This window comes from Crinia signifera, chromosome 11, assembly GCF_055691185.1.
Source record: "Crinia signifera chromosome 11, ASM5569118v1, whole genome shotgun sequence".
NCBI lineage: Eukaryota > Metazoa > Chordata > Amphibia > Anura > Myobatrachidae > Crinia > Crinia signifera.
Window position 1 is genome coordinate 78,994,525 of NC_139227.1, and position 24,358 is coordinate 79,018,882.

The 24,358-nt window shown below is 43.9% G+C and overlaps 2 protein-coding genes and 1 pseudogene across 2 annotated transcripts in view; 1 reads left to right on the forward strand and 2 right to left on the reverse strand.

Annotated features, from left to right (window-relative positions):
- The window catches only part of LOC146045572 (3-galactosyl-N-acetylglucosaminide 4-alpha-L-fucosyltransferase FUT3-like), a 378,311-nt gene that overhangs the window by 139,638 nt on the left and 214,315 nt on the right, over positions 1 to 24,358 (reverse strand). The gene's annotated exons all lie outside the window — the stretch shown is intronic.
- On the reverse strand, positions 1,290 to 2,321 carry LOC146045071 (4-galactosyl-N-acetylglucosaminide 3-alpha-L-fucosyltransferase FUT6-like). The gene has a single exon (XM_083163759.1). It carries the CDS (start codon positions 2,319 to 2,321, stop codon positions 1,290 to 1,292), a length of 1,032 nt encoding a protein of 343 aa, XP_083019885.1.
- Positions 7,266 to 7,383, forward strand: LOC146046503 (U2 spliceosomal RNA; annotated as a pseudogene).

Here is a 24,358-nt window from a genome sequence, read left to right on the forward strand (position 1 = left end):
TTTTACACTGCAATATAGATCTCACTTTGAAGTAAAACCCCACCCAAATTTAACACTCTCTGCACACGTTACATCTGCCCCACCTGCAGTGCACATGGTTTTGTCCAAAGTAAAGACTTTCACACATGTTTTACTACTTGAAAAAAACACATTTATTAACTGGTATGGTATTTTTATTGGTATTTGATACATGCAATGTAAATTATTTACAATTGTAAAGCACAGCCAGTCCATTTGGAGCTGTCCCCATCTTTGAGTGACCTCATTATTGTGTGCCTTAAATAAACTGGAAAAAAACAGCTTATGGCCCTGATTCTGGTTGACTCAGTAAGCTGCAAAGATCTCAGCTTACCAAGTCTCAAGAGTGCCCCGTGAAAACAAATCCCCTTGCATGTGCTCGCAGCAGGAGAAATCATTCGATGGTCAGCGACCATCGAATGATTTCTCCTGTTCTTGCACATATAAGTCAGTGGAGACTGACTTATCTTTGTGGGCTCCGTGATGAAGACAGGGCAGGCGGTTGACATTATATGACGTCTGCCGCCCACCCCCGTCACAATGCGTCATAGCTGCATTTGCATGGGGATGCCCATGAAACAGTGCCACCACTGCCCCTCCCCTTGTGTGAGAGTCACGCCTACTATGCAGGTCGGCGAAGATGCCCGCACTGAAGCCATGTTCTGGTCTGACCGGTCATGTGGGGGACCAATCAGACCAGAATCAGGGCCTATATCTGAAAGGGGCCAACTCTGGGTCGGTGGAGTAGTGTGAAAGGGGGTCTCGAAGAAAAGGGACCTGATTGCTGGGCTGCAAATCTTCTCCCAATACATCTGTGTGTATAAAATGAATAAAGAACGTTCACAGTTTAATCCCACTTATCTGAATATTCCCAGAACCCTCAGCATGGCAAGTAGATTTTGCCAATAATTTGTTGCATGCATATACTGAATAGAATAAGTATAACTAATTATAGATCATAAGTGATATCATATGTGACCTAGAATGTATTATCTTTGGCAAATAACTATATCATCTCCAGGCCACTGGTCATATCTCCTACCAAAATAACACTGTCCTCATTTGGTCCATTTAATGGGTGCTTACTGTTTGCATCACTGTTATAAGGATCCTCCTATCCATAGTCCGTTCAATCAAGGAGGCTCCATGCCACAAACCTCTCCTCCAATACAGATATGCAAATGCATCAGTGTCATTTTATTACTTTGGGTTTATCATACAAAATTTATGTGCATATCCCACATAATTTAATTAGATCTTAAAGCTTTTACTCATTTGTACCAGTCTCCAAGTCTTGGAATAGTTTTATGTTTAGGGGCTTCTTTTATTGCCCTGCATACCCTACAGTAAGCAGTCTGCCAATTAGTGCCTGCATAAGGATGAAGTCTGGACCTCCAGTGGAAATATTGCTGGTAGGCTTTGTCATCATTGTCCAACTTTAAAATGTATGTGGCCAGTTCCTGGGCTGTGGGGAAGTCATCTACATGAATAAAGGAGTCTTTGGGAATGAAGCGCTCATAGTTTTCTCGAGATGGGCCCATAACAACTGGTACAATACCAAATGTGAGGGCATTATACCATAGTTTCTCCGTGATGTAGTCTTCATGAGCTGAGTTCTCAAAGGACAGGTAAAATTTGTACTTGGAAAGTATTTGTTGTTGTTCATTTCTAGGCAGTGGATTATGCTGTCTTCCATATATGTCAATGGATAAAAATTTCTTAAGCTGCTCATAATAGTGCACCCTCCTAGTGTTTGGGTTCCAGTTACTGACTGCCCAGGCCACAAGCTTAGTCTTTGGGGGGATGGTGAAGTTCTCTTCTTCCTTATTCTCCTCTAACCAGCCATACGGTGAGAATATGTCAGAGTCAGCCCTGTATGACATGGTAAGGTTGATGAGGTTGTCCATAAAGTGTAAGTTTTGGCTGTGAGATGGGGACTCCAAGTTAAACCACACCCAGTACTGATTTGGTGGTCTTGGCATCTGGGGAAGTTGCTTTTGAGAGTTACATACGTCCCTGTGATGCATAACAACCGCGTAAGCAGATGAAAACAATGTTCTGTTATCTGTATAGATGCATCCACTAATATTAAGGAATGATGGACAAACATTAAGGGGAAATTTATCACCAAATGGCCAAGTCCATAGCAGGATGATTCGAGTAGGTTCATATTCAACTGAATCAGTAATTACTGAGCGACTTACATTGTTGTACAGTGTAAACAAAATGGCTGCAAGACACAGCTGTGCGATACATATCATAAAGGATTTCTTCATAGACAATGCATTTCCTGACTTCTCCATTTACTTAAGTAGAAGCACTGGAACAGTAGAGCAATTTAGTAGCAGAAGTTCACAATTATCATCACTGTGGGAAGAAATAAAAAGAACATCAAAAAGACAATATGATACAACACAGATTATTTTTAAAATACTACAATTATTATTATTATTATTATTATTATTATGAAAGTTTCCACAGGGGGCGGACATATGACATTGCCGGATGTCAGCTGCCCGCCCAGATCCCTGCTTTTGCACGGAGAAATGCCCGAGTGGTCTGAGCTCGCGGGAGCTGCCTGACCGCTCGGTCCTGCATTCGATGGTATGCGACCATCGAATGATGGGGGCGGTTCCCAGAGATGGAGGAGGTGTATACATGAGAAATCCACTCGTGCTCCGTGCGGTCAGCGGCTTACCGCATTCGGACGGAGTGAGCGATCTGTACGGTAGGCGGGGTTTAGGACGCACGGTCCTGGCCGCATATTCGGCTCCTGCCGCACAGACCAGAATAAGGCCCTATGTTATAATGAGTGTCCCTCGAGAAAATGCTGAATCTGGACCAGAGTTCCTGGTTTTTCTATCATAGTGTTCCGAAATAATATTAAATACAACAATTATTACAATAATATTACATACAACATTTCCAGTCGTCCCTGATATTTTATTTGTGGTTTGAAACATATAATTTATTCTCAAATTATGTGTAGTATTATATATGCTGAGATACAGTCCAGACTGTCTTAGACGAGCCAAAGCAGAGAACAAACGTAAATGAAACGGTTTTGAAAGGTGTGCAGGGTGTTATAATTAACACTGGGCTTAATTCAGCATTCAGTGAGAATTCGCAAATTGAGCGAATATCGAACGACTGAGCAAGTATACCATAATCGTCACAAATAGTGAAAATGTGCACAATCAGCAGAATCACATACACCTCGGGTGGTCAACTTATTTACACAAATATATATGTTAACCCTTTGAGTTCCAACATTGCTGTGAGAGATCCTCAAAATATCCGATAAAAATGTCAGCGCCATCCACAGCGACTTTCCTTTTAGTATAATAAATACACATACAGCCAAGTCAATGAATTGAAGTTGACTTAAATATTGCACTGAAAAAAAAAACAAATAAAATCTTCATTCTATGAATAAAAAGTGTTTGAATAGGAAAACTTGTATGGTATTTTTATCTGTATTTGATACGTGGAATATAAATAATTTACAATTGTAAAGCACAGCCATTTGGAGCTGTACCAACCTTTGAGTGACTTCATTATTGTGTGCCTGCAAACCGTCCCCTTATGATGACACTGGGCGGTATTCAATGAGCTGAATCGTTTGTCACAGCGATTCAGTTTTTTCATTCGCCAGCCAATCGCCGGTTTTTTGCTGCCAATCGCCATGCATGGGGATTCGTGTGGAGTCGCCGAGTCACCCTATTCAACGTGGCTGAGAATCGCCGGCCCTAACGGCGATTCTCAGCCAACCCTGCGTTTCCCAAAACAGCGTCAGTAATGTCGTCAGTGTTTAAAAAAATGCAGTGAAATGCAAGAGAAATGCAAATTACCCTGAATAAACGCTTCCAATACTGCAGACGGCAAAATCGGGGTAATCTGCACAAAGGGCAAACGAAGGAGTGAGGTGGGGAGGAGAATCATGGGTAAGTGAGGTGCACCATGGGTAAGAACAGTGCTTTGTGGGAGAAAAAAAAAATACCTCAAAAAATTAAATATATATTTGTATAGCACTTCTACGACCATCACATCACACAAGGGCAGCAAATAATAATACATTACACTTGCACAGTTAAATAGAACACTTAAAACCAATTATTTGACATGTTCCTATCAAAGTTCACCAGAAAAAAATGACGAGGGACACTCGGTGAGGAACGGCGATATGTAACAAGAAAAAGGAATCGCCAACTTCACATTGAATACACTTTTGGCGATTCCCCTCGACTACCGTCGATTCCCCATGCAAAATCCTATAGACTAAAAACGGCGATTTTTAGAGAATTACATTTGGCGATTGGTGCTTCATTCACCGGTCCTCAACGGCGATTATAGGTCATTGAATAGGGTGATTCGCTTATACAGCTCATAAAATCGCCGGCACACATGAAAAAAACACAGAATCGCCATAAAACTTGGCGATTCTGGCTCATTGAATACCGCCCACTGTCTTTAAAAACTGGAAAAACTGGCTTATGTCTGAAAGGGGAACAGGGGTGGGGGACCCGCACCATATATCTTTGGTGACGGTTTGCAGATTGTGAATGGTACAAAAATCAGTCAGAAGGGAATTTTAGCATATATATTCCCCTACTGGCTTCGGGTGCTGTCTACTGATTTAAATATAGTATACAATAAGAAAGAAGAAAATAAATCAGTTTACTGGGACACACTCCTCATTCACATAGTCTTAAATGACTAAAAACTAATTTGTGTTGTACCTAGAGGTGTAATTTTTATTATTACAAATAACTCTATAGCTAACAGGCCACTATTTTTATTTTATTTTATATTTCGTAATTTTATTAATTATACATTACCTGATAGTCTAATTCCCTGTGACAGGGATTAGTGTGGCGAACAATGTTTCAAAAAAGAATGATAGATATAGAGAAAAAGAATTTGAAAGATTAAAATTAGTCTCTGTAATCCGTTTACAGTTATATTCAAAAGGGCTTTAGTGATGCCTTATAAGATATGGTGTGCCAAATGTAATTGCTTTCATATAGGCGCTGTATTGCCTTGCCCAATTTTTTAATGTCTCAGGGTCTCTCTGTGAGATTATCCTCTAGTACAGTGGTCGCCAACCCGTCGCTCGCGAGCTACCGGTAGCTCGCGGAAGCGAATTGGGTGGCTCGACCACTGCCGCCCGCCTGCCCGTTCGCCTGCCCGTTCTAACTCCCTCCCGTCCGTGTAATCCACCGCCGCCGCTAGGGTAGGAGAGCGCATTGCGCGTCTCTCCTTCCCCCTCAGTGTGTAGCCCTGTGACTGGGCTGCCATCAGCCAATCAGAGCTCGAGGGCCGGCAGCCAATCAGGAGCCGGCCCGCGAGCTCTGATTTACTGACGAACGGCCCAGTCACAGGGAACGGAAGCGGCACTGAGCAGCACTGCAGCAAGCCAGCAACCGGGACCTAGTCCTCCGTGAACCACATCCCCCTCTGTGCTCCTGCAGCCCGGCCACCGCGCAGTCGGTTCCGGAACCCCGGCCTATGCCAGCAGCGTCTCACTGTCTGCTGCTGCTAATCTCCAAGAGCTGCTGCTGCTGCGGTCACAGCGCTGCCTCCAGTACGCTGACCCACAGTGCGGCTCGAGTGGCAGCGGCCAGTACTGCGAGACCGAGCCAGCCGGGCACCACTATCTCATCCTGTACCCCTGTATAATGCCGCCCTACTGCACACACGTCACTTGTGTGCCATGTTATCATACCACAGTATCCTCCTATCACCCTCTCTATAACACCATCCTCACATCACATCACCCTCTGTATAACACCATCCTCCTATCACCCTCTATATAACACCATCCTCACATCACCCTCTCTATAACACCATCCTCACATCACCCTCTCTATAACACCATCCTCCTATCACGCTCTCTATAACACCATCCTCACATCACCCTCTCTATAACACCATCCTCCTATCACCCTCTCTATAACACCATCCTCACATCACATCACCCTCTCTATAACACCATCCTCCTATCACCCTCTCTATAACACCATCCTCACATCACCCTCTCTATAACACCATCCTCACATCACCCTCTCTATAACACCATCCTCACATCACATCACCCTCTCTATAACACCATCCTCACGTCAACCCCTCTATAACACCATCCTCACATCACATCACCCTCTCTATAACACCATCCTCACGTCAACCCCTCTATAACACCATCCTCACATCACCAGTCACAGGGTAGGGAAGCGGCAGCACTGCAGCAAGCAATGGAGGACGGAGGAGCCAGCCAAGCACCGGACTCTCCTATCCCCGGCAGAAGAAGGAACAACAACAGTGAGTTCTGCTGCTGCTGGCACAGTGGGGGACATACCTGGCACAGTGGGGGCATATCTGGCACATAGGAGCATATGTGTATCTGGCACTATTGGGGACATATGTGTATCTGGTACTATTGGGGACATATGTGTATCTGGTACTATTTGCGCATATGTATATCTGGAACAGCACTATTGGGGGCATATGTATATCACACACCCATTTCCCATGTGGCTACACCCATTTTTTTGCGCGCGCCCAACACAGTACGGCTTGTGGCATGAGTAATGTGTCAGGGGCATTAAAGTGTTTGTCATAATGTGTAAAGGGCATCGTTTGGTTATTAGGCAGATTTATTTTTTTTTTTTTAAATGTTAGTAGCTCTTCGGGTGGTTTATTTTGCCACGAGTAGCTCACATACCAAAAAAGGTTGGAGACCACTGCTCTAGTATAATTAGTGTGTGCTATTCCCAGTTGCAACAAAGATATTTCTGTGTTTACTTTTGTATTCAACAGAGATATTTTGCAACTGTTGCATAAAGGTATCTACTTGGCACTTCTATCCTGTGATATTCTATGACCGATCTCTCTGTCAGGTTGATATTTCCTATAACAGATTCATTCCTGCATCATGTTCGTATGTTTACTCGTGCATATACAATAAGCAGCAGCACTATAGCTAGATTAGGATATTACCACACTTGTTTGTGTTAAATTGCCTTTTATATCTGGCATATATCACGAAAAATTCACACTATAAACATGCAACCGAACTGTCCCAGATTAGTGCTTTATTCGCATACGCGAGTTGTGTCTGCCGCTTGAGCCTGTCACCCCTCTCTCTCTGTCTGATATGTCACCCTTATATCCGCACTGCGCAATCTGCAGGTTGTATCACATACATGCGTGCGCACTGTGCAGGATTGGGTCAGATAGTATCCACACTGGTCGCTTCTCGGCCTTTTGGCTAAGATCAAGTGTAGTATCTGCCCAACGGCCGTCGGGCATGAGTATTCCACTCCAGGATCTCCATGGCTGATTTATTCTCTATTCCTGTGACCATAAGTATTCCACCTATGTCCGGATTTGTTGTATCATTTTTAATGGAGACCTGCTTTGTCATATTTATCACGTATTGAATATAAAGACTTTTTCCTACTCAAAAAGGAACTTGGATGTGCTGACTTCAATTTTTTCTACTATATATATATATATAGGAGTACTGAAGAAATTTCACGCCGGTACAAGCGTTATAATTATGAATATTGGTATGTGCCATTTTTTCTCCACACGTGTTTGTTTCAAAGTCTGGATCTCTACGTCAAAGCCTTTTTTGTTATATAAAGGAACTGTCTTTTCATTTGTTTTTTTTATATATATATGCTCACCTCATCATCATTTTTATGCTCATCCTCTGTTTCTCTTATTTTTACTTCATTTTACTTTATCTTTATGGACTAACTGGTCCGACTGTTTTTAATGACTAAAATGTCCTAATTTTAAATCAATTGTTTGATGATTATATTAAATCTGTGTTTCTGTATAAAATATGCATAAATACCCAATTGTTATTATCTTTACCACCTACAGTTAAACCCCTGATGAAGTCTTTGTAAAGACGAAACGCGTTGGGTTGTTGACTATTCGTTTCCAAAAGAAATACCATCTCCAGATGTGATACTTGAGAAAATAATTTTTTTTTAATAAAAAACACACTGGTTTTACAATTACTATTTGTATTGCATTGCATTTAACTGCTATTGGTGGAAGTCTGAGCTGGTGGCTCAAGCGCTCTCTAATTCTTGCTTTCTATATATATATATATATATATATATATATATATATATATATATATATATATATAGGTAAATCAGGCAACAGGCGTCACTCGGAGTCTTGAAGTAAATAAAGTGCTTTATTGCATATCAGGTGACCTACACCAGTGTTTCGAGCCCAGTGCTCGTCCTCAGGACGAGCACTGGGCTCGAAACACTGGTGTAGGTCACCTGATATGCAATAAAGCACTTTATTTACTTCAAGACTCCGAGTGACGCCTGTTGCCTGATTTACCTGTGTTGAACCTGCGTGGTTCTGGGAAGGCACCGGAGCAAGCTGCTTTTTTACTTCTTTAGTGGAGTGCCGGATTATCTCTTCTCTCTCTCTATATATATATATATATATATATATATATATATATATATATATATATATATATATATATATATATATATATTTGCAGCATGCAGGCACTCGGTCAAATCCTTAATACAACTGCTGGGGTGCCAGAGCAAATTAATCAATAGTGTAGCAGGGTATGGCACTCTCACGGACTTAGCAATAAGAAGACACAACACACCAGGAGTGGGTCAACGTTTTCAGAAGTCGTTCAAAAATTAGAGTGAAAACAATGCGATAAAGGTGAAATCACATAGTTTTCGCTCTAATTTTGTTCTTATGCACCAGCCTGATACTTATCAGCAACAGAGACGCGGCTTTGCTATTCCCACCCTCTGATTGACCGAGAGTTCCCCAGATGGTAATGACGTGGCAGTCACACCCCTGGGAGACGCCGGACTGGAAGTGTGGTTGAGGGCAGTCCAGCATCACATGTAATGGGACAACCTCCTCGTGAAACTGATATAGGTAAGCGATATCACCTTTTTGCTTTGTACTGCACTTTTGTCTTGAAAAAGGAAGTAAACCGACATCCGAAACGTTGACCCACTCCTGGTGTGTTGTGTTTTCTCATTGCTACGTCCGTGAGAGTGCCATACCCTGCTACGCTATATATATTTATATATATATATATATATATATATCAGGGCCGTCTTTTCGTATGGGCTTAATGGGCACTTGCCCAGGGGCCCCAGGTGTATAAGGGCCCTATGCTGATAGCCGAGGATCCCTGGAATTCATTTACAAGGGACCCTTCATTCAGCTCAGTGCCCCCTTCCACATGTTAGTGTTCTCTCTCCCACCACCTGTGCAGTAAAGGAGTAATTAGCAGAAGTTACTGCTCCAGGTCCTACATGTTGAATGGAAGATAGAGCACCCCCTGCCACCCGTGGGACATCAAAGCTGCTGCTGATAGTACCCCCCACCCCTAGGAGGGGACAATGGGTAAGGGCCCCAGTGCATTGCTTTGCCCAGGGGCCCACACTGCTGTTAAGATGGCCCCTATATATATATATATATATATATATATATATATATATATATATATATATATATAAAAATTGGATGTAGTGGCACTCCGATTTAGGGCTGTAGATGCTGCAAAGTGATGAAATCCGGTGCCCTCCGTGACAAGCCAGCTGGACGCTGACTGTATATGTAGCAGGATGGGGGAGCGGCGGCACTCGGTAATTAAAAGACACCAGAACTCTGGTTGTGGTCACCAACGTTTCTGAGCCGGTGCGGCTCTTTTATCAAGGTGCAGAGGTCTTCTGCACCTTGATAAAAGAGCCGCACCGACTCAGAAATGTTGGTGACCACAACCAGAGTTCTGGTGTCTTTTATTTACCGAGTGCCGTCGCTCCCCCACCCTGCTATGTATATATATAGCTTCCCCTAAGATTTCATTGTATTATGGAAACAGTATTTTTTCACTGTAAATGTTATTTATGTGTCGTTTTGATGACTGTGACCAAGTTTTGTTTCTCTTTTTTGTCATACATGATAACAGCGCACAGCCGCCCCACGTGACCCAAGAGCCGGCAGCCAGGAGCGTGCATCAGTGACAGAGCCGCACGCAACCATCGCGACCATCGGATGTGCGCCCGCAGCGTCACAGAGACGGAGCCAACCCGGAAGCCGCTGGAGGAGGACGCGGACGGGACTCGCAGGGGGCGGGTAAGTCACCTATATATTTCACTTTGTTTGTATGTCAATTGTGCATTCCCTGAACTGACGACGGAGCCCCCCGAGCTCCGAAACGTTTTCTTTTTTTTGCACATGGAATAAATTTCCACTTTGATTCACCATTTACTCCAGCCTCCGAGTGCCGCTTATTACAACCCTACATATATATATACATATATATATATATATATATATATACATATATATATATATATATATATATATATATATATATATATATATGGCAATATAAAAGGTAGCGGCGACTAATTTTTGTGCATAAAGATTGGATGATTAAAACATAAATATATTTATTACGATGACACATTAAACGTACGTGTATTGATGGACAGTTACATATAAAAAAATTGCATATATAAAAAATTACGCATAAGTAAAATCAAAGGAATTGGGAAAATAGCAGCAAAATAAGTTGTAACAACAAATGCAATAAAGTGCTTATCTTAGGTGATGGTAGGAGGTAGGTCACCCAACGTGTTTCGTCGATGTGACTTCATCAAGGGGTCAATTTCTATAAAATTTCTTGATGAAGTCTACGAAACACGTTGGGTGACCTACCTCCTACCATCACCTAAGATAAGCACTTTATTGCATTTGTTGTTACATCTTATTTTGCTGCTATTTTCATTCTTATACTCATCCAATTTGTACGCACAATAATTAGTCGCCGCTACATTTGATATTGCCATACAATTTCCTAGTAATATACCATTACATTTTCTAAAGTACTGGCTGACACCCTCTATAAATAAGGGAATATTATTGTACTAAATCAGTGTCTATAGGCACAAGTGGTGCCACTCATTCAAAGCTAACATATATATATATATATATATGTAGTCCTTAGGCAGGCACTCCACAGTGGCAATACAATTGTACCCTCCGAGGGATAGCTGGCAAGTCGGTGCCCTCCGTTGCTGGCTGTAAACAGGCAGTAGTATAGCAGGATGCGGGGGCGGCGGCACTCGAAATAAATACACAGCAGACAGATGTCCCAACGTTTCGAGACCTCTAGGTCCCTTTATCAAGGTCTTCACATGCACCTTGATAAAGGGACCTAGAGGTCTCGAAACGTTGGGACATCTGTCTGCTGTGTATTTTTTTCGAGTGCCGCCGCCCCCGCATCCTGCTATATATATATATATATATATATATATATATATATATATATATATAGAAGGGGTTGTATAACAGCACTCCACGGATTTATACAAGAAGACTCCAGACACTGATAACAGTCAACGTTTCGGAATTTTACTTCCGTTTCGAAACGTTGACTGTTACCAGTGTCTGGAGTCTTCTTGTATGAATTCGTGGAGTGCTGTTATACAACCCCTTCTGCATCTTCCCTGCCTGCAGCACCCCGGTCAGTTATCATCTTTTTTGTGCTGGAGTGCCGGTTTCCTTTGCCAAAATATATATATATATATATATATATATATATATATATATACATATACACAGATAGAAGAGTATATATATATAGTATATATTTTTTTTCACTATCATTTTTTCACATTATTTTTAGTACAAACTACTCTTATTATTTTTGCTAGACAGTCTAATACATTAGCTACTGATCTCCCACTCCATTTAAGTCTGAGTTTGTTTTATCCACCTTGCCTTAATGCTTCAATTGATATCTTCATGCGATTGGTTAAAAAGGATGTTTTACCTGTATGGAAAAAGCCTCCTAAATCCTTTTCCAACCTTTCTTCGAAAGAAATTGCAGCCATCAGGTCCTTAAGGGATAATCCAGAAATAATAATCCGCCCCACCGACAAAGGCGGGGGGATTGTAATGTTAAATGAGGAGGATTATAATAAATAAATTGAGAGACAATTGGCGGATGCAGATTGTTATATGAAGCTTACTTTTGATCCTACAAAGAGGTTTAAAAAATAATTTGACTCCATCATTCTCATGGGTTTTAATAATTCATGGATTGATGAACAGGTCAGGTGATTTCCCTAGGATTCCCCTGATATATGTTCTTCCTAAAGTGCATAAGACCCTCATCTCACCTCCAGGGAGACCCATAATTTCCTCTATGGGCTCCCAGAGTCAACCTGTTTCTCAATACATTGACTATTTTCTGCAACCTGTTGTACAGAGTAGTCTGTATTTTTTGAAAGATGCTACCAATTTTTTGAACAAATTGTCCTCTTTTGGTCAGCCACCAGCTGGGTGTTTACTGGTTATACTTGATGTAACCAGTTTGTACACTAACATCACCCATCAAGAGGGGATGGATGCAGTACGTGACATCCTGAGTACCAGTCCACACTACAATGGCCCCCATTGAATTTTTACTTTCATTGATGGAATTAATTTAGCATAAAAATAATTTTCTTTACGACAATAAGTTTTATTTACAGGGCCAAGGTTCGGCGAAGGGGTCCAATATGGCCCCATCATATGCCAATTTATTCATGCATAAATACGAAAAACAACATATTATGTCTAATATTTCTTTCTTACGTTTTATTACGTTTTTCGTTAGATACATTGATCATTTATTTATGGTGTGGACTGGTACTCATGAAATGCTCGACCAATTTGTTACTTATCTGAATTCCATTCCAGGAAGAATCAGATTTACTTGTAACAGCAGTTTGTGCCGCATTGATTTCTTATGCTGGCCACACATCAGACAGATATCGTTCCAACCAGCCAACTTTTGGCTGGTTGGAATGATAATCTTTCTAGTGTGTGGGAGCAAACGATTATCAACCGTTTGCTCCCACACGGGCAAAAACGCTGATAAACGGCCCATAACGGTCGTTCCAACTAGCTGGGAAAAATCAAACCTGTTTGATTTTTCCCAGCTGATCGCCCTGATGTGTGGGGGAACTGTCCTTCAACTGCCCGATAAGTAGGCGGACACTGAACAGCAGTGTCCGCCTACTCTTGTCACCTAGTGCTGACTGTAGCATAGATGACATCTGCGCTGGCAGTGGTAGTTACCTGTCATCAGCGCCGGTCCCGGGGTGTCCTGCTGCAGGGTCCTGAGGGAGGGTGTCCTGCAGGCAGCGCTGGGTCCTGAGGGTGTCGTGCAGGCAGCGCTGGCATTGCAGGGTGCCTTGGCACCTTCCTAACCACTAGCAGCAGCACAAAATCCCCACTTCCAATGCAAACACCCGGCAAGCACGGACACCCGCCCCCGCAATTGTCGCAAACCCCCCCCCCTATTACCGGCAAAACCCAAGTCTCCGGCACCCATGCACCCCTGTAATTACCGGCACCAAGGTCAAGGTGCCGCCACTGTGCTGTAGCCGCCAGGTCCACGCACTATCCCCCCAGAGCCGCCACCACCTGGGTCCCAGAGAGCCTGGACCGCCTCTGCTCCTGCCAGGTACTGGAGTCAACTCATCATTGCAGACTCCCCTAACCCCCGCGATCAGTACACGCACCCCCCAACTATGCTCCCTGTCCGCTGCCTATGCACTTTACATCTCTCCCTGTCCTGTTCCCTGTGATCTCCGGCACCATCCCCAGTCCCCCCCACAGCGCAATCCCCCCCCCCCCTACCATCACCACCCCCACCCCCCGTCAGCATCCCCCTGCAGCATCCCCAATCCCCCTGCAGCATGATCCCCCAGCACCATCACCAGTATTCACCATCACCATTGTGTGTTTTACCACTTTCTATTTTCATACATGAAGTGGATGCTTGTGTATGTAATGCAGAGGTTTTTTTTAAGTATTGGAATGTAATAGGGAATGAGTATTTTGAAAACAAAATAAATGGTTATAAATGTATATGCAAATTTATATAGAAATCTGATGCCTTTGGCGATAGGAACAACTTTCCTTATAGCCACCAGTTCCACCTCTCTAGTGAGTGTGATTTACATCTGTGATGTAGGCCACAAGTGCTGTCAACCCAGCACCATGCCTACTGTATCACCAAAATTGCTTTTCAATGTATGTACATGTATGAATGTATGTGTAATGTATGTGTATGTATGCATATATAATATATATATATATATATATATATATAAAATATATATATATATATATATATAAAAGAGGGAGGAGCGGAATACCATATGATGTAGGAGGTAAGAAGGGTGCAGAGCTGGTTCCAGAGGAGATTTCAGAAACTACATAATAAAGTGTAGTCTGCGCTCAAAATAGCAGCTTTTTCTATGTGGTACGATTTGTTATTTAAATAAAAGCGATTGCATATGGTAAAAATTGAGCTGTTCCGCTCAAAAGTAAAAACAAAAAACAACGTGAGTACAATGTTTACAGCCCTTCGTGGGTATTTGGGGTTGTGGGTCCGAGTGGCCGTTCAGATATGCGGCACTATTTGTGGAGACCTTGGCAGCCCTGTCTGCCCCTAAGCTTATCTAGATCTTCTAGCCTTTCTATCTTCTTTCAGAGGAGAAGCCCACAGTAACTGGCCTCACACTGTAATGCCGGCCACACATAAGAATGATATTGTACCAACCAGCCACTGTCTCCGCTGTCCCCCTCTGTCACTGTGTCCCACTCTGTCACTGTACCCGCTGTCCTTTAGTCCCCTTCTGCCGCTGTTGTGTCACTATCTCGCACCCCCCACACTGTCACTGCCCCCCACGTCCCTCGCGTTCACTGCCCCAACGTCTATCGCTGTCACTGTGCCCGCTGTCACTGTCCTCATGTCCCCGGCTGTCACTGCCCCCGGGTCCCCCGCTGTCACTGTCCCCACTGTCGCTGTTCCCCCCTGTCACTGTCCCTGCTGTCCATCCCCGCGCCCCCCATTGTCACTGTCCCACATCCCCCGTCACACCCTCTCGTCCATCGTCACCTCACCCTCTTGTGTCTGCCATCACATCAAATCAATTATTTTTTTAGAAAAATAGAAAAATACAAATAATGAATGGCTTTTAGCTGCAGTGAGATTACCATTACCTAACAATCACATAATTGCAACAATGTTTCCATAAATGATACATAGTTAAGTGCTCAATTTTCAATGTATCAACAAACAAATACAATGTTCTCTTATAGTGGTGTTGAAGGCTGCAGAAAAAAAAAGCAGTCTGCCCTGATTCAGCATTGCCCATTCACACTAGAAGATATTGGCATCAATATCGTTCAGATGGAGGCTTCTGAACAATATTGAGGCCTATGTCTTCTAGTGTGTCTCGTGTCTGGTGTGCAGCACAAACTTTCCTAGACAGGCCAACTGTGTTTGGAACTGTAGTTAATGCTAAAAAATACAAATTTTGTAATAAAAAAAATATTTAAAACAGGCAGGCACTCCCTGCCCACTTCTGTGACATCAGAAGTTGGACAGAAGTTGGCTGAACTTAAAAAAAAAAAAAAAAAGTTTACTGGTTGGAAGAAAAGTTGGTTAGATGTGTGGGGAACTGTTTTAGTTGGACTGTCAAGTTGGATGGTTGGAGGTTTGAAGGGTTTTAAAAAAGTTGGTCTGAAGTTGGTCTGATGTGTGGCCAGCATTAGACATCACAGTCTCTATTGAAAAGGAGGTATTTGTAAAACACGCTATTGTTGGCTACTAGTTTCATCCTCAACCTTTAAAGCGAGGACTGCCATATTCGCAACTGTTGAGGGCTGTTCGCATTACATCAAAGACAGATGAACTATCAAATACCCTTGAAACTATGTGCAACAGTTTTATTGAGCGGGGGGGTATAATCCAAAGGAGGTGAGGGAGGCTAAAAGTCGATGCCTAAAATGGAAAAGAGACGACTTACTACTCCCTAGGGAGTCTACTGCTACTGAAGACTGTATATTTTTTTCAAGCACGTACTCTACAGCCTCCAGACTAATACAAGCCTTCATCAATCGTCACTGGCACATCTTGCAGACGGGACCCTATCTTGCGGACAAGTTGCCACAGGCCTCCGTTATTCTGCTATAAACCTAGCCATAATCTCAAACAGAGAAAGGAGTAACCACCAATGTAACTATAGCTGCTGTATCGGGAGGGTGTAAGGCTCCCAAAAGATACAAAGTGAGTAATATGGAGTATGATACAGCGCTTGGGTTTTTCCAAATTTATTACAATATTAAAACATGATTATGAACAATACATTGCATATGAGAATTCTCAAAGATAAAAATGAAAAAACTAATAAAAAATTTATTAAAAAGGGTTTGCCTGCTAGCATTCAATATTGGAGCCAAATGAGTATTGTGTGTCCTGAGTCAGCACCAGGGTGTATAATTACCATACGTGGTGGATGAGCTTGTTGGAAATAGATGTTCAAAGTCCCGGAGATTTCCCAGTGGTGGATTCCTGTACCTCTAACAATGGAGGTGGTGATGTGGCAGTCCTTAAGGTACGGCAGGTACCAAGAAGAAATGGCTGCGGATTCCAGGGGATCCAAAGTGATATGGAGCAAAACTGGTACGGGCGTGGTGTCCTCTGCAATGGCAAGGAGTAAAATGGAGCTGTGTTGGAGCTGGATGGCTGTCCAATTGAATTCTGGAGCAGGCGTATGGGCTCAACGCGTTTCAGCGTGTTCACACGCCTTCATCAGGAGCTGGAAACATAATCTCAAACAGAAGTTGACGTTTAATGATTTCAGCAGGAATAGAGGCTGGTTATCTAGACCATTGGGATCCTTTAAATGCACTGGTTGTGTTAACTGTCAATACATCATTACAGCAGACAGCTTTGAACATCCGGTCACAGGCAAATGGAATCAACTCAAATATCATATGACTTGTGAGTCTAAGTTTATTATTTACATGATCAAGTGCCCGTGCCAAAAAATATATATTGGCTAAACTATAAAGATGTTGAAAGGACGTGTTGGACTGCATTGGTCCTCCATCAAAAAAGCTTTATGCAAAGTAGAAGCCTCCATGCCTCCAGTAGAAAGACATTATGCTTCTTGTAAACATAATATGGCAGATTTTCACTTTATGCCCATTGAGTATGTGCCTTCCCCCCAGGCGTGGAGGTGATAGGCATAAGATGCTCTTACAAAAGGAATGTTTCTGGATTTATGAGCTCAATGCCATGAGTCCCGTGGGACTTAATGAGGAATTCTCCTTTACACCATTTTTATAAGTGGTTATTGACATAACTTGATTTGCTCTCCACAAACAGCACAGCGCCGAGTCAGGGAGTGAAACTGCTTCTAGCAGCATATGCTGACAACTTTCCATCAGCAGACAGCGAACAGCAGCATATTGATAGCTGCTTCCAAACTACCAGCACTGGGCAGAAGCACTTGCTTAGAGCCCCCCATACAGCCACTCCTTATTGCATTCAGTGGCAGACTCCTACAATCCTTCCTGTAGTGAACATCAGCATCTTGATAGCTGCTCCTTAGCTCTCAGCGCCAGACAATAACAGTTGCTGACAGCCGCACCAGATAGCCGCTCAGTATATGCTGACTGTCCTATCTGCGGTGAACAGCTGCACACCGACAGCGGTTCCCACACTCCTAGGGCCGGACAAGAGCACCCGCTGACAGCCGCTCCTGATAGCCGCTCTCCAGCTCTAAGCAGCGGACAGCTATACACACTGACAGTCGTCCCTACAGCCGACGCTCACCTCCAGGCAGTGCCCCGCAGCACAAGCTGACTACCTCGTATCATACACAGGCAGCATACAGATGTAGATATATGCCCCGGTGCTGGGATGACTTCTCCGGTCCCAGCACAGAGCCCCCAGAATGCCCCAGCCTCAGATTTTGCCTGTGGGGAGCCAATCCCGGCTCCCAAAGGGGCATCCAATAAGGGGCAGCAGCGGCAAGCCAATGGACGCTCGCTACACTGCCCTCTGTCCTGCCCCGGCGTCTGATGTCAGACACTGGTGGGGGATTAAAGGAACAGAGCCCATGAGGATGGGAGAAGGATGGCGGAGGAGAGCAGAGGCAACAGAAGTGCCGCGAAGATGCCTCCGGAGCCAGAAGCGGCTCCAGAAGATGGCAGAAGTGACGGCAGCAGACGGGACCAGAGGACATTGGGATCAAGCCTGAAGACCCCGGTGGCCAAAGCAGAGGAAGCAGCACTGCTGGCCAGAATGGACCAGTGGCGGAAGGAAGAAGAAGCGTAACGAAGAGGCCTCCTAGGAGTGGGAAGCAAAATGGCTGGTGAAGCTCCCTCCCCGGGGGCTCTCCCACCTAAAGGTAAGTGGCCGATGGCCACCAATCCCTGCATCCGCCTAGACCACCAGGCTTTGTGCACTAGGCCTGTGGCGCATGTTCAGGCCCTTTTGTTCTGTGGGGACAATAGTCAGGCCCCCTTGGCCCATGGCCAAGTACAGCCGGACACTCCGGGACCGCAGGCAGGAGGTCCGGAGCCAGCACCTGGCCCTTCCTTCCTGTGGGGGCTATAGAAGGGCCCTCTTGGCCGAGGGCCATTGTCAGTTGGGTCCTCCTGACCTGTGGGCCCTAGGTCCAGGGCCCCCAGGCTTGAGGCCTAGTCTAACGGACCTCAGGCCCATAGCAGGAGATAGTCAGGCAGCAGGCCCGTGGGCGCAGGTACTGCCACGGTGACTACCGCGGTGTGGCTGGGAGCAGCCTGAGGGAGGTAAGCCCGCCCTAGTGTTTTGTGCAGTTATTGTCTTGCTTGCATTGTACTGTATTTTCACTGTGGATGTTTTTCTGGTAATTTCACTGTGTGTTAACCCTTGCAATCATGTCCCTTTCCAGAGTGTGTTCATCATTCAGGCATTGTGGCACCAGGTTGCGTGGGTGCTAGGCCCCAGGTTGCACGGGAGCTAGGCTGTGGTATCCCTTGATCCGGCGCAAGGCTGCAGGTTGCGTAAGTCAGCGTTAGGCCACAGGTTTTGTGGGGGCTAGGCTGTGGTATCCCTTGATCCGGCGCTAGGCCGCAGGTTGCGTAAGTTGGCGCTAGGCCGCAGGTTTCGTGGGCGCTAGGCCATGGTATCTATTGATCCAGTGCTAGGCCGCAGGTTTCGTGGGAATAGGCCGCAGGTGATTTTGCGTATTGCCCTGCCCTAGGAAGCAGGGGGTTACTTGTGCTTATTTCCAGGTGCTGGTACCAGGACCATTGACGAGTCAGGGGTCCAGTGGACATCCGGTGAATATAATCTGTGTTGTGTCTGTTGGTTGTGTTGTGCATGCTCTTTCCCCTCCCCTGAAGCGTTTCCCCACCCGGGTTGCACCCGCCATGTTGCACAAGCGGGTGTAACCAGTCTGAAGCCAGTAGTGCTTGTGATCCCCCCCCCCATAGTGGGACTCTTCACCCCCATTCTTCTACAGGTAACGTCACATCGAAGTCCAGCGGAGAAAGACATAAGTATCGGGACCATGCTCATCCTGATAGTGAGAGACGGAGGACAGCAAGGTGAGTAAACTCAACAAGTGTTGTCAGAGTCCCTGCTCCAGTGCCTTTTACACAGAAACTGCTGGTTTTCCATCAAGCGGCATAAGGTAACTGTTCTTACACTGCGTACACTGCGCTCCTTTCAGGTAGTTTACACCCATATTGGGGCCACTCATTCTCCACCTCTGCGCATTGGTAAGTGGGGAAAAGTAGTGCTTACTACAGTGGGGATCTATACCGCTATCCCTCATCTCCATCTTTTTTGGAATACTCTCATCCTGATCTCTCTGCAAGTTCCCTGCACTGACTATTGTCCAACAGGGTCACGCAGTGTACTAACCAGGACAGCAGATATCCCCTTTCTCCCCATAGGCGTTAATAACTGTGGACACTCGCTCACTTGCACAGAGGTAAACGGTGCCTGGCAAGAAGCAGCAGTGTAAACGTTATGATTTAAGAGGAGTCTATTCTTTACTCTGATATTTACCTTTATAGGGTCATCACAGTAAACTATACCTATATCTGTTATTACACACTTATATTGTGCACACCATTTAATTATCTATGTGTCACGATATATTAGTGAAATATTTAGGTTATATGGTCCCACTGCACTAATACTTTGGGTGAGGAGGAAATGGTGCATGCAAAACCAGTTCTCCCACTAATATTATGTGAAGGACAATCAATGTTTAACAGTCTAGGAGGGCACAATTTAAATGTTTGATTTCCCACATTTGTTCTGAATTGATGCACTGTTTAGGTTAATTAGACCATATATATATACATAAGTGCAAGTTATTAATATAATTATTTTTTGTACACATTGTTTGCAACCAAGTGTCTTCACTGCAGAACATTGCATCCCTTGTGTGAGGGATTGTCTTATAGGTAAAAGCAACCAAATATCTGATCTGTTTAAATAACAACAGTACCTTGCCTGTTTGTAGTGAGGCATTTATTTTGTATTCTAAATGAGATATAGTATCCTGGAATGCCAAAACTGTTTTTGTAAGCCACTTTTATTGCTCTGTATAGCAGGGGGTGGGGACTGAGGGTGTAGATTCCAATTATTGGAAATTGGGAACAAGGCATTGTTAGAGTATTTTAGTTGTCATTGCATACGGCTGTGGTCATAGTTTAGCTGTGGCCCTGTATAGAAGTGGGCCGTTTTAAATGGGGAAAACGGAGTCATAACTACAAGCGTTATACCTGCGTTGCACCGAAGGATAACTGAAGGCAAACTACTACAAATCAACAAAAACACATATGGACTGCATTGATACCTCAAGAGTATGTAATTCATCTCCAATATGCTCTCTTCATTTCTGTGTTATGCAAACTCTTGTATAATTTGAAAAGTTCTGATATAATGAATTTATTGTAATTGTTATTACTTGTTTGGGGAAGTTGTTCAGCATAGTTTAGTGTTGCATTCTGCCTGATGTCTACTCAAACACAGTGCAAATTATCTCCTTTGACCATTTGGCCATTAGTGTTCAGGTGTAGCCTGACCTGAAGAGACTCAATATATTCTTAGAATTAGTGACCTGCAGCTTTTCTGAACAGTAAAATAGAAAAACAGACATTGAACAACATCATCAAACAGCTAATTTCAACTATAGGCCCCCATTTATCATTGATAGCATTTACAATGTGATCTGGGTGGAATATTACCGCCCAGGATCGCATTGTAAAATGCGATCATATCACCGGGATGTATTATCTGCTGGGCGCAGGGACAGGGCTCTGAAAGGAGCCTGTCCCTGCGATACCCAGTGGCGGAAGCCGGGGGGGGCTGCGCATGCGCGGTTACGCGCTGACCCCCCCCCGCCGCGCGACCCCGCTGACCGCACTGCCGCTCGGGCAGTGCGATGTGTAGCCATAGGCTACAATGGGCTATCGCCATATCAGAATGGCGATAGCCAAGGGGTGCGATGGCGGGCTGCCCGATGTTGATACATCGGGCAGCTTCGCATCCCCCATAGAAACCTATGGGAGATGCGGCCGGCGGCGCTGCAGGGGGGGATCGCAGCAGGGATCGGAGATTCCTGCTGCGGTCCCCCTTAATACATTTCAGTGCTACTTAACCCCTTCCTGACAGAGCCAGTTTTTGCGTTCCTGACAGAGCCCTTTTTTTCAAATCTGACATGTATCACTTAAGTGGGGATAACTTTTTTTTGCTTTTACTTATCCCAGTGATTTTGAGATTGTTTTTTCGTGACACATTGTACTTCAAGTTAGTGGTAAATTTTCGTCGATACAGTCTGTGTTTTTTTGTGAAAAATACCAAAATGTCGGAAAAAAATGGAAAATTTTGCGATTTGCAAAATGTTAAATTTTCTGCTTGTGAGACAAATAATCTTACCACTCAAAATAGTTAATAACTAACACAGACCATATGTATACTTTATGTTGCCATCATTATTTCAACCTCATTTTCATTTTTTTGGACACTAGGAGGCTTACAATATGAATAGCAAATTCTCAAATTTTCAAGAAAATTTCAAACACTGATTTTTTTAGGGACCAGTTCAGTTCTGATGTGACTTTGAGGGACTTGTATGTGAGACACCCCCATAAATGATGCCATTTCAAAAACTGCACCCCTCACAGTATTCAAAACAGCATTTTGGAAGTTTGTTAACCCTTTAGGTGTTTCACAGGAATTAAAACAAAGTGTAGGTGAAATTTCAAAATTTCATTTTTTTTGCAGATTTGCAATTTTAATACATTTTTCTAAGGAACACAGTACATTTTACTAGAGAAATGTGACTAAAAATTGATTCCCCCAATTCTTTTGTTTTCATAAATATCCTATATGTGGCCCTAGTGTGCACGTTGACCAAACCACAGGCTTCATAATAGAAGGAGCACCTACTTGATTTTGGAGCCTCCTTTTTATGAGATTATTTTTTAGGCACCATGTAGGTTTCTAGGCACCATAAAATGCTAAAAGTTAGGAACCCCCCCACAAGTGACCCCATTTTGCAAACTACACCCTTCAGGGAATTCATCTAGGGGTATAGTGTACATTTCAAACCCCCAGGGGTTTCACCAATTGTGGTACAACTGGGCAGTGAAAATGAAAAAAATTAATTTTTCATTTTCACAGCTCAGTTGTATCAAAATTGGTGAAACCCCTGGGGGTTTGAAATGTACACTATACCCCTAGATGAATTCCCTGAAGGGTGTAGTTTGCAAAATGGGGTCACTTGTGGGGGGGGGTTCCACTGTATGGGTGTTTCGGGGGTCATTCAACCAGAATCTGTGCTGCAAAATCCAAATATCACTCCTTCCCTTCTGAGTCCTGCCATGCACCCAACTGGCATTTTTGGTCACATGTGAGGCATTGCCGTACTCGGGAGAAATTGGGGCACAGATTTTGGGGTGCTTTGTCTCCTTCATTCCTTGTGAAAATGAAAACTTTTGAGCCAGATCTGCATTTTTGTGTAAAAAAATGTAATTTTTTACAGAAAAATGCAGTTCTGGCTCAAAATTTTTCATTTTCACAAGGAATGAAGGAGACAAAGCACCCCAAAATCTGTGCCCCAATTTCTCCCGAGTACGGCAATGCCTCACATGTGACCAAAAAATACCATTTGGGTGCATGGCAGGACTCAGAAGGGAAGGAGTGATTTTTGGATTTTGCAGCTCAGATTCTGGTGGAATTTTGGTGGGTGCTATGTCGCATTAGCAAGACCCCCAAAGCACCAATACAGTGGAAGCCCCCCACAAGTGACCCCATTTTGCAAACTACACCCTTCAGGAAATTCATCAAGGGGTATAGTGTACATTTCAAACCCCCAGGGGGTTCACCAATTGTGGTACAACTGGGCAGTGAAAATGAAAAATTAATTTTTCATTTTCACAGCTCAGTTGTATCAAAATTGGTGAAACCCCTGGGGGTTTGAAATGTACACTATACCCCTTGATGAATTCCCTGAAGGGTGTAGTTTGCAAAATGGGGTCACTTGTGGGGGGGGTTCCACTGTATGGGTGTTTTGGGGGTCATTCAACCAGAATCTGTGCTGCAAAATCCAAATATCACTCCTTCCCTTCTGAGTCCTGCCATGCACCCAACTGGCATTTTTTGGTCACATGTGAGGCATTGCCGTACTCGGGAGAAATTGGGGCACAGATTTTGGGGTGCTTTGTCTCCTTCATTCCTTGTGAAAATGAAAACTTTTGAGCCAGATCTGCATTTTTGTGTAAAAAAATGTAATTTTTTACAGAAAAATGCAGTTCTGGCTCAAAATTTTTCATTTTCACAAGGAATGAAGGAGACAAAGCACCCCAAAATCTGTGCCCCAATTTCTCCCGAGTACGGCAATGCCTCACATGTGACCAAAAAATACCATTTGGGTGCATGGCAGGACTCAGAAGGGAAGGAGTGATTTTTGGATTTTGCAGCTCAGATTCTGGTGGAATTTTGGTGGGTGCTATGTCACATTAGCAAGACCCCCAAAGCACCAATACAGTGGAAGCCCCCCACAAGTGACCCCATTTTGCAAACTACACCCTTCAGGGAATTCATCAAGGGGTATAGTGTACATTTCAAACCCCCAGGGGTTTCACCAATTGTGGTACAACTGGGCAGTGAAAATGAAAAATTAATTTTTCATTTTCACAGCTCAGTTGTATCAAAATTGGTGAAACCCCTGGGGGTTTGAAATGTACACTATACCCCTTGATGAATTCCATGAAGGGTGTAGTTTGCAAAATGGGGTCACTTGTGGGGGGGTTCCACTGTATGGGTGTTTAGGTGGTCATTCAACCAGAATCTGTGCTGCAAAATCCAAATATCACTCCTTCCCTTCTGAGTCCTGCCATGCACCCAACTGGTATTTTTTGGTCACATGTGAGACATTGCCGTACTCGGGAGAAATTGGGG

Excerpts from the sequence above, each read along its gene's own strand:
- LOC146045071 (XM_083163759.1), bottom strand. The coding sequence starts at position 2,321 with ATGGAGAAGTCAGGAAATGCATTGTCTATGAAGAAATCCTTTATGATA.